General features: G+C 60.7%; 1 protein-coding gene across 1 annotated transcript in view; it reads left to right on the forward strand.

Annotated features, from left to right (window-relative positions):
- The window catches only part of CACNA1I (calcium voltage-gated channel subunit alpha1 I), a 104,144-nt gene that overhangs the window by 73,426 nt on the left and 15,142 nt on the right, over positions 1–15,576 (forward strand). The window contains exons 10-24 of the mRNA XM_068559602.1: positions 1,794–1,945; positions 2,634–2,819; positions 3,130–3,247; positions 3,990–4,145; positions 4,637–4,730; positions 5,400–5,602; positions 6,273–6,746; positions 7,121–7,221; positions 7,977–8,100; positions 8,375–8,443; positions 9,057–9,241; positions 9,696–9,822; positions 11,127–11,252; positions 13,661–13,750; positions 15,125–15,317. Of these exons, the coding sequence (XP_068415703.1) occupies positions 1,794–1,945; positions 2,634–2,819; positions 3,130–3,247; positions 3,990–4,145; positions 4,637–4,730; positions 5,400–5,602; positions 6,273–6,746; positions 7,121–7,221; positions 7,977–8,100; positions 8,375–8,443; positions 9,057–9,241; positions 9,696–9,822; positions 11,127–11,252; positions 13,661–13,750; positions 15,125–15,317 (2,398 nt within the window). The remainder of the gene's footprint in view (positions 1–1,793; positions 1,946–2,633; positions 2,820–3,129; positions 3,248–3,989; positions 4,146–4,636; positions 4,731–5,399; positions 5,603–6,272; positions 6,747–7,120; positions 7,222–7,976; positions 8,101–8,374; positions 8,444–9,056; positions 9,242–9,695; positions 9,823–11,126; positions 11,253–13,660; positions 13,751–15,124; positions 15,318–15,576) is intronic.

Here is a 15,576-nt window from a genome sequence, read left to right on the forward strand (position 1 = left end):
TTGCCTGGACAACCTTCTCTTCTCCCTGTCACCCACTCCCCCTCTCGGCTTTGAGGTCTCGCTGAGATATCGTTTCCTATAGAAAGCTGCTCCTGACTCCACTGCCCTGTTCCCCCAAACCACCCTCTAGTTCCCTCTGTTTTTATCACTGCTGAGTGGTTTGTTAACTTGAGCGATGGGCTTTGCCAGCGGAGCCTGCACTTCTCAAGGGCAGGAAGAATGTGCTGATTCATTCACCACCGCCCACCCTGGGTAGCACAAGCCCAGCCCCTGACAGATGCTTGGGAGACCTGTGGGGTGCATGCAGTGAAGAACAAGTGGATGATGGATGGAATAGTTTGGGGAGGTGTGGGTGTGGATACCGGGAGAGCAGTTTGGAGTCTGACTTGGTGGCTCTGCCACAGCCTTGCCGGGTGGCTCTGAGCAAGGCAGTTCCCTTCTCTGAGCCTCAGTTTCCTCATCTGTAAAATGGAGTTGCTAACAGTGGCCTCACAGATTGACTGTCAGTAATTGTGTTGGGGTCGAGCTCAACACGGGCACACGTTCAGGCCTAACAAATGGCCCTTCCCTTCTCCGTGATTCAGGCGGGAACAACCTGGCTCAGGGTGAGCAGAGACCAGGAACTTCACCAGTCCTGGCGGGGCCAGGGCTGGGGGAGGGGCGGGGAGAGAAGGGGCTGGAGCCTCGTATGGCCCTCATCTTACTCCATCCCCTCGTTTTCTGGATGAGGAAACTGAGGCCCGGGCTGTTGGGGGGAGGACCTGGAACCCCACCCCCAGTCGTGGCCAACAGGGTGGCCTGTTTCATACACTGGGGTTCCTTGGGTGGTCCCACTTGCAGGGGTGTCACCTACTGCTAATAACCAGCAGGTAAACAGCTCCAGGGGCAGAGGTTGGGTCTGCGGCCAGAGGGGCCAGTCTCCCTCTGAGCAGCTGGTGACTTTGACCCTTCACCTCTCTGGGCCTTCGTGTCCTCCTCTGAGAAGCGGGCGAAGTAAGCCCCACTGACCAGGTGGTCAGGTGGATTGGGAGCCGTGGTGGCGCACAGTAGGTGCACGGTCTCTGTCCTCCCTTCACAGGGCAGATGGTCTCCAGCCACCCACAATCCTGAGATGGCCATTGCTAAGGAAGGAACGAGGTTGGGGGAAGGCTGTGTAGGGAAGTCTGCACAGGAAGGGGTTAAGGGTGGAGACTTGGAGCCAGGCTGCCTGGGTTCAAACCCTGGCTCTGCCCCTTACTAACCGTGCAGTCTCAGGCAGGGGGCTGGCCTTCTCTGAACCTGCTTCTTCATATGCATAATGGGCTCTTGTGAGGGACTAAGTGGCATGACGCCTATGAAGTGCACAGGGCAGGTCCTGCACGTGCTCCCAAAATGGGTTAGGGTCGTGGGCAAACGGGGTTTCCGCAGCCCCTGGTTTGCCTTCTTGTCTTGCTCTGTGTCTAGCCATGTAACCTCTGGCTGGCTTCTGAGCCTTAGTTTCCTTATCTGTAAAATGGGTATCATAATGTGGCCCTTAGCGTGCAGTACCAGCATCATTGCCAACTTTGTGGAAGGTTAGCCCCGTGTGTTCCCATCTCAGTGGACCTCTCAAGACAGCAGAGATGAGGCAGAGTTGTAAGGTTCTTGAGGCCAAGTGCAGGGGGAGGATGGAGCTCCGGCGAGGACACTGACCTGCAGGTCATGGAGCCGGGGGTGGCAGAGCCGGGCCTCCCCGGAGGTTCTAGAGCTGATGGGTGTCCCGGCTGCCCTCTGGCCTGACCGGGTCCCCGATCCCTTCCCCAACACCCCCACAGCCCGAGGAGCTGACCAACATCCTGGAGATCTGCAATGTGGTCTTCACCAGCATGTTCGCCCTGGAGATGCTGCTGAAGCTGGCCGCCTTCGGGCTCTTTGACTACCTGCGGAGCCCCTACAACATCTTCGACAGCATCATTGTCATCATCAGGTGCCGCCCCCCCCCCCCCCCCCCCGCCCCCGCCGCAACCCCGCCCCTAGCCTGTGGGCCTAGAAACAGAGCCGGGTGGGAGGGGGATTTAATGCACTGACCCCAGACAGTAAATGAAGGACATAAGATCAAAGGAAGCTAATTACACTGAAATGCAGTTATCAAAATATTTGAAAATTTGTGATTTAGCAATATATGTACTTCTGGATTAATTCATTAAATAGCAAGATCTAGCAGTGGGTCCGTGACTACCATCATTCCAAAGAAAGGATGAGCATAAATAATATCTGGAAACATCTGTATCGGCTGTCATGTGATAGAAAAATATGAGTGATTTCGATTGGCCACAAGGTCATAGGAAGTGCTAATTCTCTGCTGTTTGTTGTTGACGTTCATAATCAAAAGAATGTTAAATCTCAAAAAGAGGTCAGTGATATTTATGGGCCATAGACTTCTTGGGCGGGGGGGGTGGTCCATGGAATCCAGGTTCAGAGCCCTGGCTTTAGGGTGCCACGAGATGCAGTGACCTGTGAAACAATACCTGTTGGATGAATGAGTGAATGAACGGAAGCTGTCCATCTCTCCGCCCACCTGGCCTCTCCTTCTTCCTTTGCCCTCGTCTCCTCCCGGCCTCCCTCTGACCCTTCCTGCCTCTCTCCCCTCCCCACCCCTGCCTGGCGGGCCGCAGCATCTGGGAGATTGTGGGGCAGGCGGACGGCGGGCTGTCGGTGCTGCGGACCTTCCGGCTGCTGCGGGTGCTGAAGCTGGTGCGCTTCATGCCTGCGCTGCGGCGGCAGCTCGTGGTGCTCATGAAGACCATGGACAACGTGGCCACCTTCTGCATGCTGCTCATGCTCTTCATCTTCATCTTCAGGTGAGTCCCGCCCACCCTGGGGCCACACCTGTGGGGCCTGCCAGGCCCGTGGGCAGGAACCTGGGGAGTGTGGCTGGTTGAGCTTCTCCGGGCAACACCCCAGACCTGGATACGAATCCTGGCACCATCACTTAATCCCCTATGGCTCTGGGCGAGTACTGCCCCTCTGAGCCTCTGTGTTCACGTCTGTAAAATGGGACCAACACTGGCCCCTCCCATCTTAGTGGGTTGTTCTGAGAATGAAACAAGGTGGGTGGGCAGAGAGCTCGGTGTGTGTGAGTCCCTTGAGCCACCTCTGTCTCTCCCCCAGCATCCTTGGGATGCACATCTTTGGCTGCAAATTCAGCCTCCGCACGGACACGGGAGACACAGTCCCTGACCGGAAGAACTTTGACTCCCTGCTGTGGGCCATCGTCACGGTGTTCCAGGTGAGCCCCAGCATGTGTCCATGGGTGTCTGGGGAAGGGATTTCTCCCAGGATCACTTTTTGGAGGTGCCCCCAGCCTCAGAGAATCCAGGGAAGAGCAGTGGCCTGGCAAGGAGGCCCCTCAACCCCGGCCTCCAGTGGCCAGGCTGACGCAGCGCTGGCTCTGGGAGCTGGACTGACTGCCTGGCGCCCGTCCCCGCCCCCTCGCTCCTGCCCTGAGACTGTGGGGTTAGGATTCTTCCCTGAGACTGTTTCCTCCCGTGTACTGTGGCCGTGGTTGAGTGGGTGTGTACACACAGGTGTGGTGGGGGCAGAAGGAACAAGGGGAGAAGGCAGGGTGGGCTTGTGCCCTGGGTGGTGGGATACGGTGCTGAGAGGATGGGGTTGGGGAGCAGCCAGGAGGGAGCACGGGTCAGTGGGGAGCGCATGTCAGGGCAGGAGTGTGTGACGTAGGCCTCGAGGGTGTGGGCAGGCCGGGCAGCAGGAAGAGCAGTGTGTGTGTGTGTGTATATGTGTGTGTGTGGGGGTGTGTGTGTGCGCGCACACACGCGCACGTGCATGATTCTGCGGCTCTGCCCCCAGCTAGGGCCATGGTTTTCGAGGACCCTGGGTGTGCCCGAGCGTGTGTGAGAGGGTGCTCTAGGTGCTCATGGGCTGCGGCGTGCCTGCACCTAGAGCACCCGGTGGGCTGGGGGGCCTGGAGATACTCAGGGGCTGAGCTGTCATCCCCCTTCCCCGCACAGATCCTTACCCAGGAGGACTGGAACGTCGTCCTCTACAATGGCATGGCCTCCACCTCCCCCTGGGCCTCCCTCTACTTCGTTGCCCTCATGACCTTCGGCAACTATGTGCTCTTCAACCTGCTGGTGGCCATCCTGGTGGAGGGCTTCCAGGCGGAGGTGACTGTGGCCCTGGTGGAGGAAGCACCCCTTTGGGGCCTGCACGAGACTGGGCGGGGGGTGGTCTGGATGGAGGAGGACTGCGATTCAAACATCTAGCAGGCGACAGGTCTCCAGAGGAGGGGGTTGCCAGTGAGGTGATGAGCTTCCCATCACAGGAAGCATGCAAGTGGGGGGAGGGGTCTGCATCTAGGATCCCTGCCTCTCCCCCAGGGGTGTAGGCCTAGGCTTCTCCATCTCTGAGATCCTAAAGTCCCCAAGATCTGGGATTCTGGATCCTGCCTCCTTCATTTTCTGAGGCTTTGGGGACACTTAAAATCAGGCAGATGTGGGTTTGTGGCCTAGGTCCTTGTTAGCTTCTCGCTTCCCTTTTCTGAGCCTCAGTTTCCCCATCTGTAAAATGGGGGAGTGTGAAAACACCCATTGAAAAATTCAGGAGGGAGGGAAGGGCTAAGCTGACTTTCGTTCCAATGTGAGGGACGGTCTCCCAGGGCGACGCCAATCGCTCCTACTCGGACGAGGACCAGAGCTCATCCAACATGGAGGAGTTTGACAAGCTCCAGGAGGGCCTGGACAGTGGCGGAGGTAAACGGACCTCCACTCGTCACCTAGGAGGCCAGGACTCTTCCCCAGATCTAGGTGGGCAGAGGGCACAGCATCTGGTTTCCCCTCGCCAAGGCTCCAGGACTGCTCATTCTCTATGGTTTGTTGTTTACATTTATAATTGAAAGAATTGCTAAATCTCCAAGGTCAGTGACATTCATGGCTCTCCTGAATTCTAGCCACAGGGGTGGATGCAGCCCACCCTCACCCCTCCATACAGCTGGCCTGTAGCGAAGAGCCTTGGGCCTCAGGATGCCTGGGTTTTGTTTAGCACCACTGTGCAGCTTGGAAGAAACCTCCCCAGCCCATGCTGTGTCCTTCTCAGTAACCGGGCTAACCAGGCTCTGCCTTCTTCCTGCATTGGGCATGGGAGTGAGGTTCCTATGTTGGGTGAAGCTCGGAGCTGGCCCTGAACACAGAAGGCAAGGGATCCACTCATCCAAAAATAAAGCTGAGAGCCTTGCAAATGGGGCAGAGGGGAGGCACATGTGATGGGGTCCAAGCAGGAGGACTTCCTGGTGGAGGAGGTCTCTCCAGAAAAACTCTTCATTTCTGTTACTGTCCCTGTCTGTTTCTTTGTCTCATGGCTTCTTTTGCTCTTGTTCTGTCCTCTTGTCTGCTCCTCCCTCTGTCTCTATCCGAACCCTCCAGATCCCAAGCTCTGCCCAATCCCCATGACCCCCAACGGGCACCTGGACCCCAATCTCCCATTGGGTGGACATCTGGGCCCCACTGGGGCTGCAGCATCCGCCCCCCGCCTCTCGCTGCAGCCAGACCCCGTGCTAATGGCCTTGGGCTCCCGCAAGAGCAGTGTCATGTCACTGGGGAGGGTGAGCTACGACCAGCGCTCCCTGGTGAGTCCTCGTGGGGTGCTCTGGATGGCTGCTCCCTGCTGGGTGTGTGCTGAGGGACCCTGAGAAGAAGTGTCTGCCAGTCCAGCCTCAGACTGGTACCTAGGCTTAGGGCACCAGACTGCCCAGCCAGAACCAGGCAGGGACCATGTCTGTTGCACTCCTGGGTGCCCAGGGACAGAGCAGGACCTGGCAACAAGGAATGAGTGAATGAATGAATGAGTAGTGCCAGTGGGTCTGGTGTAGAGAGTTGGGTTTTTGTCTTAGCAGCAATGTGTAGGGTTAAGAGCTGGGCCTTGGGGTTGGGCAGAGCTGAGCTTGTATCTGGCCGCTGCCACTGCCACACTTTGTAACCATGACCAAGTTACAGCCCTTCTTGAGCCTCAGTTTCCCTTCCTGTAAAATGGGAAGATGCCGTGACTTGCTGTACCTTTATCAAGGGAAGGGAGGTGGCAGGAGGGACATAGCCACACAGTGGAGGTGCCCATGTGTCTGTAGATGTGGATGGAGTGAGAGGCAGAGCAGGGAGAGGACCCCTGGGGTCTAGCCCCTTCTGTCACCCACTGGCCAGGTGGGCAGCCCTCTTTGGGCCTCAGCGGGTGTGCAGGCTCCCTTCAGTCACAACCGTGGGTGTGTGTGGTGGCGCTGACCGGAGCCCCGGGCTTCCTCCCAGTCCAGCTCTCGGAGCTCCTATCACGGGCCGTGGGGCCGCAGTGGGGCCTGGGCCAGCCGTCGCTCCAGCTGGAACAGCCTCAAGCACAAGCCACCGTCGGCGGAGCACGAGTCCCTGCTCTCGGCGGCGGAGCGCGGCAGCGGCGCCCGGGCCTGCGAGGGTGCCCGGGACGAGGGGCCGCTGCGCGCCGCGCCCCTGCACGCCCCGCACGCCCACCAAGCGCAGCATGGTCCCCACCTGGCGCACCGTCACCGCCACCACCGCCGGACGCTGTCCCTCGACACCAGAGATTCGGTGGACCTGGCCGAGCTGGTGCCCGCTGTGGGCACCCACCCACGGGCTGCCTGGAGGGCGGCAGGCCCGGCCCCCGGGCACGAGGACTGCAATGGCAGGATGCCCAGCATCGCCAAGGATGTCTTCACTAAGATGGACGACCGCCGGGATCGCGGGGAGGACGAGGAGGAGATGGACTACGTGAGTGCGCGAGGCTCTAGGGGCCACGGAGGGGACCACGAGGAGGTCAGCTGGGACGCAACGGGGAGCGGTCGAGGGGCAGCGCTGGAGTGGGAGGGACCGACAGGGGTCCCGCCTAAGGGGCGGCCTAGCCATGGGGAGAGGGCTTCAGGTGGACGAACAGGGGGCGGGGCCGGAACTTCCCACCTCTGAGCTGGGCCCGCCCCTGGGAGAGAAGCCCTCCCTGACCGCCCTGGGTGGGGCGAGGGTTCTGGTCTTGCTGGGAGAGTTCAGAGGTCATCCAGTGGCCCCACTTTGCTGGATGGCCAGGGTGGGTGGAGATGAGCGGCTCTGGGCAGCGCTGACCCGCCAGCACGCCGTCCTCCCCTTGCCAGACTCTGTGCTTCCGCGTCCGCAAGATGATTGACGTCTACAAGCCTGACTGGTGCGAAGTCCGTGAGGACTGGTCTGTCTACCTCTTCTCCCCCGAGAACAGGTGTGCAGGGCCAGGCTCGGGGTGGGGTTAGAGTAGGGGGCTGACACATCTAGGAGGGAGAGATTTCTGCCAAGCCAAGCAGGGCCATTGGCGGGGCGCGGGTGGGGAGGTAGGGGGGCGGGCGGGTGGTTTCCCACACCCCAGAGGACCTTCCCGGCCCTGTAGTGGAGGGTCTGCAGGGGAGGGAGGGGTTCGTGTGGGGGCATCTCCTCCAGTCTAGGCCATCCTGTGCTGGGCACCGGGTTGGATAAATCTTCCAGTAACCTGGGGTGCTTCCATCTGGAGGGGGGCATCCGAAGGCTTCCTGGGGGAGGAGGCCTTTGTGCTGGGCTTTGGAGGCAGACAGCATTCTGTAGATGAAGAAGGGGTGGTAAGGAGGTGGAGGCTGGTCCAGGTGGAGGGAGCAGCCCGAGGGAAGGCCTGGGGGCAGAAGCTGAGGGTATCAGACGATGTGTCCACGCAGCTGGAGGACAAGGCTTAGAGATTTGGGCCAGTGTTTGGAAAGCTTTGAGTGCCAGGGCTAGGCGGGTGCCCTTCACCCTGTGGTGCCAGGAGCTTGCAGGGTGGTCAGCAGAGGTGGCTTCAGGTGGGCATCCTGAGCAGAGACCTAAAGCCGCCACCTATTGTGTGGCCAGAGAAAAGAAGGGTCAGCTTCCTCTAGGCCATCCTGGTTCTCATGTGTTCCTGGTGCCTTCCTCCTGGCCAGGGTAAGGGGCAAACTGACACTCATGTGGCCCCCTGCCCACCCTGCCCAGGTGCCGGGTCCTGTGTCAGACCATCATCGCCCACAAGCTCTTCGACTATGTCGTCCTGGCCTTCATCTTCCTCAACTGCATCACCATCGCCCTGGAGCGGCCCCAGATTGAGGCCGGCAGCACCGTGAGTGGCTGGGGCCTTCGGGCGGTGGAAGGAATGAGGCAGAGGGACAGGTCCCCAGGGCCTGCTGGGGGACAGCATGCTGGGCTGAGAGGGTTGGAGAGCCCAGCGAGACCGGATGCCATGGAGGGAGATGTGGCCGGGAGCTTGCCTCTGGAGAGGGGGCCGCCTCCTTGGACCGTGAAGTGGCAGCCTCTCCTGGGTGCCCCTTGGCTGAAGGCAGAGGCTGACCAATCCTGGGCGACCCTGGATCCATGGCACCTCCCTGTTCTTTCAGGAACGCATCTTCCTCACTGTGTCCAACTACATCTTCACAGCCATCTTCGTGGGCGAGATGACACTGAAGGTACCTGGCTTCCCCTGGGACCTCTCCTCCCCCTTGTCTGGGGCCCCAGGCCCTGGCCCAGCCCCGCTCAGCTTGTCACTCACCTGCCCCTCAACAGCATTCCGCAGGTGGCCTTGGAGGCTCACCCCCACTTGGTCCCAGCCCCTGGGTTGGGCTCCTGGGACTGGGGAAGGCGGTATGCAGTCAGCTTCGTGCCCACTGCCCAGGAGCTCACGACCCATTTCCAGTGTCGTGGAGGTACCTGCTGGAGGTGCAGGGCACAGGGGGAGAGTTCCATCTAGGATGCTTCCCGGAGCACGTGGCTTCGAATTGGGTTAACCAGATGTGCAGGGAGGAGGGAATGGGGTGCTTCAGGGAGTGGCTCCCTGGGTAGGGGGAGACCTATAGCCCGCCTTCAGAGGGGGTGGCAGGGCACGTGTCCGCTCCAGCCCACCCGCTCCCGGCTCTCCCACACCTACCTGACTCTGGCAGGGGTCCCGCCTAAGGGGGGGGGGGCCTGGCCATGGGGAGAGGGCTTCAGGTGGGTGAACAGGGGGCGGGGCCCCTCGCCCAGCTGATCTCGTTCCACCCTCTTGAGGAGTCTAGCTAACCCCGCCCATCTCCCCTCCCCCAGGTGGTCTCGCTGGGCCTGTACTTCGGTGAGCAGGCGTACCTGCGCAGCAGCTGGAATGTGCTGGATGGCTTCCTTGTCTTCGTGTCAATCATCGACATCGTGGTGTCCCTGGCCTCGGCCGGGGGAGCCAAGATCCTGGGGGTCCTCCGGGTCCTGAGGCTCCTGCGCACCCTGCGACCCCTGCGGTGAGGACCCTCGCATCCGAGGATGGGGGATCCCTGCACTGTCCAAGGAAGCCCCCAGGGTCTAAGTGGACCCCTCACTCCGGCCATCCACACCCACTCAGTCCTCCATAGCGAGTGCCGAGCACCAGCTGAGCAGGGCCAGGGTCACGCCTGTGGGCCCTGCTCCTGGGGGAGGAGCCTGGAGCAGGTGCTGGAGGGCGGGGGCTGAAGGCGGCCCCCAGGACTGCTACCCACTCCCTGTGTGTCCTTGGTGGCTCACTGCCATCTCTGGGCGTTAATACCTAGAGGAGGGTGTGGTGTGGATCCCAAGGGGTTGGGGTGAAAACACAGTGCCTTGCTGTTCATATAGATCTGGAGCCTGGGAGCCTCTGCTCTGGTGACTCTGGGCCAAGGAGGGGTTGTTTTCGGGCCTGGCTGACGGCTAACGGTACCCTTGACCCCTTCCTGCCTGCAGTGTCATCAGCCGGGCCCCTGGCCTGAAGCTGGTGGTGGAGACACTCATCTCCTCCCTCAAGCCCATCGGCAACATTGTCCTCATCTGCTGTGCCTTCTTCATCATCTTCGGCATCCTGGGGGTGCAGGTGAGGGGCACCCAGGCTGGGCAGGGGACGGGGTGGGCTCTGTAGTCGGGGGAGAGGCTCCACACTCCTGCCCAGCTCTCCAGACCTTGTGCCAGGTGGCCCTGGTGGAGCATGGTCCCTGCCAGCGGCTAGCTCCCATTCCAGGGAGGGAGACAGACACGGCCCAAATGGCTGACTGCCAGGCAGGCTGGGTAAATGGGAGCACAGGGGTGGGCTGGGGACAGTGGGGAAAACAGCCTGAAGGAGGTGGCCTTGGCACTGGGCCTTGAAAAACAGGAGGTTTGGGCAGGTCACGGTGGGGGGAAGGTGTGTCAGGAGCAGATGGGCAGCGTGTGGGGAGGCGGGACCAAGCAGGGCACGTGTGGAGAGAGAGCCCCGGGGCTGCGGCTGGCATGGAGAGATGAGCCGGGCCGAGTGGGGAGAGACCTGGAATGGCAGCTCAGGACTTGGGGCTTGGCTTCTCTGGGGTAGGGGTTACGGAGGGTCTCTGACCCAGGCAGGGCCTTGAGCTGACTCAGATTTGGGGTTGGGGCCCAGCCCAGGAACAGAATGAGGCCTCAGGGCTGGACAGCGAGGAGTGGGGCAGATCGCAGGGTGTGTTGGGGGGCGGCCAGAATGACCTGGGCCTTCTGCGGTCTGAGCTGCTGCTGAGACCCTATTTCTTGAGGGTCTGAACCCGGTGCTGAGGCCCCCAGGCTCCCCACCTGGTCCTGTGTTTGGGGCTGTAGGTTTGGAGGAACCCCATGCACAGGTGTCCTTTGGGGTTGCTGAGAGATTCACAGCGTGGCCTCCTGCGCAGAACGGGCTTGGTGTGGACCCTGTGTGGACAGTGGCCTTGCCCCTTCCGGGCAGTTGACGTAGAGAGGGCTTGGGTCCCTAGAGAGGGTCCCCTTACTTCTCTCTGTCTCTCGGGGATGTACAGGCAACTTTCTCGCGTGGAGTCACTGCCCGAGTCCCCAGTGTGGGTACTGGTGTCTGATCTCTGGGGTCTGTGGAAGAGCTAAGAATCAGACAGACCAGGGTGTGAAGCTTGGCTCTGCTACTTCTTAAACCTCAAATGACTTTGGGAAAATTGCCTAACACCGCTGGGCCTCAGTTTCCTCACTTGTGAGATGGGATGCGAGCAGCCTCGCTTCATGCTGGGGGACTTGGAGAGACAGTGGGGTGGAGTGGTCGGCTCAGGCTGTACAAGGAGGAAGTGACCCCGAGGGGCGGGGCCCTCTTCTGATTTGCGCTCCCCCCCCACCCCCTGGGAGCACTGGCAAGACGGTCACTAACCCCGTGACCCGTGTCCCTACCCCCAGCTCTTCAAGGGCAAGTTCTACCACTGTCTGGGCATAGACACCCGCAATATCACCAACCGCTCCGACTGCGTGGCCGCCAGCTACCGCTGGGTCCATCACAAGTACAACTTCGACAACCTGGGCCAGGTGAGTGCCCCCTTCTGCTCTTGACCTGACCCATCCCCGGTGGGGGGCGGGGGTGACAGCTCTTTGGTGCCGACAGCCCTGGGATTACAGACCAGGCTCCAGTCCTCCCCTGCCAGGGCTTCTGCTTTGCAAGCCTTGATTTCCTTTTCTGCAGAATGGGTAGGGGTAGAACTCACTTCACAGGTAGCGTGAGGCTTAGGGACCCTGAATACAGAGTGTCCAGCAGGTGCCTGGCATTTAGGAAGTGCTTTAGTGGACATTGGTTCCTGGCCCCCACCCCCTACCCGGGGGTCCCTGACAGGCATTTTTGGAGTCAGTCAGACCAGGTGTGAATCCTGGCTCTGCCACTTACTGTAGGTGTGGCCTCTCTGAGCCTCAGTTTCCCTGTTGGTAGAATGGGAATGTTACAGGCCACCATACAGGCTGTGGCAGAGATTAAAGTGTATCAAGCTCCTGGCCCAGGGTGGGTTTCTTCTCCCATCACCCATCTCCTCTGGTCCCTACTCTAGCTGGCAGGCAGGCCCCTGCCCAGTTCCTGCTTTGCCCTTGGTCCCCTCTCCTGGGGGCCTTCCAGGCTCGGCCATCTGGGTAGTGTCCCAGATGAGAGCCCCCAGCTGGCTGCCTCCAAAGAGCTCTCCCCACCCCCAAACTGCTCCTGTTTCTTGAGGGCCCACCTAGGTGGCTGGGTATGACCAGCCTGGGAGTGCCTTCCCCAGTTCACACAGGAAGGGAGCACGGATCCAACTCTGGGTGGCCCAGGGCCCGGGCCTCTCTGCTGAGGACCGTCCAACTGTATCCACTGAAGCGCTCATCCCCATGACCAGGGATTCCACTCCCCGGGGCCCCTGGGAAAGGAGCTGTGGGGCCTCAGAGGGGCAGCGAGTGGTCGGGAAATGGGGTCAGGAACTGGGTCCCAGTTACCCCCCGCCCCTCCAGATTCTGCAGAAGTAGTACATTTTCAAGTTCTTTTACAACTCAGTGGTTGGTAAGACAATGTTTTATTTTTTTAATTTAAAAATTTTTTATTTTGTTCTAAGTTTTATTTATTTATTTGGCTGCACCACGCAGTATGTGGGATCTTAGTTCCCCGACCAAAGATCGAACCCGCGCCCCCTGAATTGGAAACGCGGAGTCTTAACCACTGGACTGCCAGGGAAGTCCTAAGACAATGCTTTAAAAGAGATGTTCCAGGAGGCTGAGGGAAAGCCACGGGGGGCCCTTTATGATCTTGTTCCTGCCTCCCTGACCTCAGCGCCAGGCCCAGGCCTGGCTCCTATGTAGCGTCCCCAGCTCTCTCCCGTTCTGGGCATGCTTGATGCCAGGCTGATGCCCTGGGGCCCCTGAGTAGGGTGTTGTCAGCCTGCAGAGCCATGTGGGAGGTTACAGCATGGCCTGAAGCCTTGGATTCCTTGTAGGGCCATTTATCAGCAGTGTGCCCTCAGGCCGGTATTGACCCTCGCTGTGCTTCCGTGTCCTCGTCTGTAATTGGGGACAGTGATAGCAGGTCTGTGATTCCAAGGTCCCAGGCTCTCTGTACTGCAGGCCTCTGTGATCCAGGGGCTCACGGGGACATTTGCCCCTTGGTGTGTGAGGGCTTCGTGTGCCTGCCTGGCAGGGAGGGCTCCCTCTATGTCCCCTGCCCTGCCATCCTCCTGGGCCTGAGCCCTTTCTGGGCAGCCCTCAGCACCATTCCCGCCTGGAAGGGAAGAGGATGGGTCTGTGCCCTGGGTGGGTAGGAAGGAGGGGCCAGTTCAGGGCAGGAGACCTATCCTGAGGATGCTTCGGCCTGCCGTCTGTATAGGAGCCTTGGCTGGCTGTCTCCTGGGGATCACCTCTGCTTCTAAAATCTGTTAGTTGGGGCAATTATTGCCATTTACAGGCAAAGAAGCTGGGGCCCAGAGACATTAAGGAGCCTGCCCCAAGTCACACAGCCAGTGAGAGGCAGAGCTTGGGCTGGTCCTGACTTCTCTGACAAGCTCCTGTTTTCAGGTGCCAGAGGCAACCTTGGAGTGATGGTGGCAGGGCCCCACATGTTTGTCAGGAACCTTCCAGTTTAAAGTCTCAGCTGACCCTCCCAGCCAGCATGGCAGGCAGTCACTGAAGTGTTAGCGCCATTATGTGGGTGAGAGGAAAAGACCTCATGAATTTTCTTGTGCAGTTAATTTCAGAGCTGAGACCGGAGCCCAGGACTCCCGGTCCCGTGCTCATTCTCTTGCAGCAGTGCCTGCAGGGCATATGGCAGGCACACAGTGCATCCTCAGAAAAGGTTTGTCGGTTGAGGACACAGCTCTGCCCTGGACTTGGGGAAGGCCTCTGTGTCCCTCTGCCTCCCAGAGCTATGGCGGGGGCAGATGCAGCCTGAACTGCCCGCGCCCATTGCTCCTGTACCCTTTCCTCCCGTGTTCCAGGCCCTGATGTCCCTCTTCGTGCTGGCCTCCAAGGACGGCTGGGTGAACATCATGTACAATGGACTGGACGCGGTCGCTGTGGACCAGCAGGTGGGCGTGGCTGGGCCAGGTCCGGGCCGGGCAGTGGGGGAGGGACACGGTGTCTCTGGGGCCCCGGGGTCTGAAGCTGGTGTTTCCCACTGTCAGCCACAGCCCGCCCCTCCTCGCCCTGGCCTGCACCCTGCCCCACAAGGGCCGCTGCCTGGCTGGTGTAAGTCACGGCTCTGTTTGCCTCAACAAACCCGCTCTGTGCAGGGCGAGCGCTGCGAGCTGGCCCCGCCAGGAGGGCTGCAGAGCCCGTGTGTGGAGAACTGAGTGTGTGGGAGGAGGCCGGGGGCCAGCCAGCTCTGGGGACGGCAGGTGCAGGCCTGGGCCGGACAGTGGCGTGCTCAGGGAGTCCTGAGGCCAGGGCCAGGGCTAGAGGTGGAGGGAGAGTGGCAGGAGGCGGGTGGCGCGGGGAAGCAGGGTGGGAAGGTCAGGAAGACCTGCGTATGCTGCCGGGGGGTGGAGCGTAGCTGAGGGCAGTGGGTGTCAGTGGACGGGTTATAGCGAGGTGAGCTTGCGGGAACTTCCCGGGGCTGCTGGGTGAGGATGGATTTGGGAGTGGGAGGGTGGAAGGGGTCAGGGAGGAGGCTGGGCCCGAGAGGAGGCCTGAACCCTCGCTCCCAAGATCCCCCTGAGAGTGCGGACCCCCTCTGGGGCTAGGCTGGGACTTTAGGCAAGACACGTGGCTGACCAGGGTTGGCAGTGTCATGGCTGTGGGGGTCATGGGAGAAGGAGCAGGGAGTTGCTCTTGGTCATGACAGGGCCCACTCAGTGCAGGAATCGGGGCTGCGGGTAGCGCCTAGGCCTGTAAGCAGTCTCGGGCTCTTGGCCTCTTGGGCCTCACCCCGTAGACTCTAGAGCTGGAGGTAGAGGTGGGGCTTGGGGATGTGGGGGGAACAGAGCACGTGGAGACATCCTCCTCCACTTCTTAGTCTGTACCCTCCTGCCTGCCACCCCTGCCAACACACACACACACACACTCGCACGCACGCACAGACTCCATCAGGCTTGCGCTCTCTCCTCTGCTGGCTGCTTTGTTGCCTGCCTTGTTTCTAGATGGATGAATAAGTGGATGAATGGTTGGATAAATGGACGGATGACGAGTGGACGGATGAATAAGTGGTTGGGGGATGGATAGATGGTGGGTGAGAGGAAGAAGACAGATGGCGGGGAAGGGGAGGGCTCTCTTTGCTGAGCACCATACTTGTGCCAAGCAGGGTGGGCACTTCCTACCTCTGCCTCCTTCAAATCTCCCAGTTGCCCAGGAGGCTGCTGCCGGTGCCCCCACTGCACGGAGGCTCGGCGAGGTGGGGCGCGCCCCGCACAGTGGGCCCCCCCGGTGCCCGACCAGCCTCCCTCAGCCCCATCTGGTCCCCGCAGCCCGTGCCCAACCACAACCCCTGGATGCTGCTCTACTTCATCTCCTTCCTGCTCATCGTCAGCTTCTTCGTGCTCAACATGTTCGTGGGCGTCGTGGTGGAGAACTTCCACAAGTGCCGGCAGCACCAGGAGGCCGAGGAGGCGCGGCGGCGCGAGGAGAAGCGGCTGCGGCGCCTGGAGAAGAAACGCCGGAGTGAGTGGGTGATGTGGGGGGCGGGGCTCAGGGGCCGAGGCCGGGGCGTGACCCCAGCTGCTGGGCCTTTGGAGCCAGAACGGAACAGAGAACATGGCCCCCAGGCCCCTGGCCTTGCCCTTCCCCCAGCATCCACCTGTCCAGGTGACCTGACTCCTCTCGGTGTCCACCCGGAGTCTGATGGTGACCCCACTGCCCACCTGAATGAGGCCCTGGCAGCTCAGTCCAGGAAGAGGGCAAGGGCAGAGCCTTGATGCCC

The sequence above is a fragment of the Eschrichtius robustus genome, chromosome 13, assembly GCF_028021215.1.
Source record: "Eschrichtius robustus isolate mEscRob2 chromosome 13, mEscRob2.pri, whole genome shotgun sequence".
Taxonomy (NCBI): Eukaryota; Metazoa; Chordata; class Mammalia; order Artiodactyla; family Eschrichtiidae; genus Eschrichtius; species Eschrichtius robustus.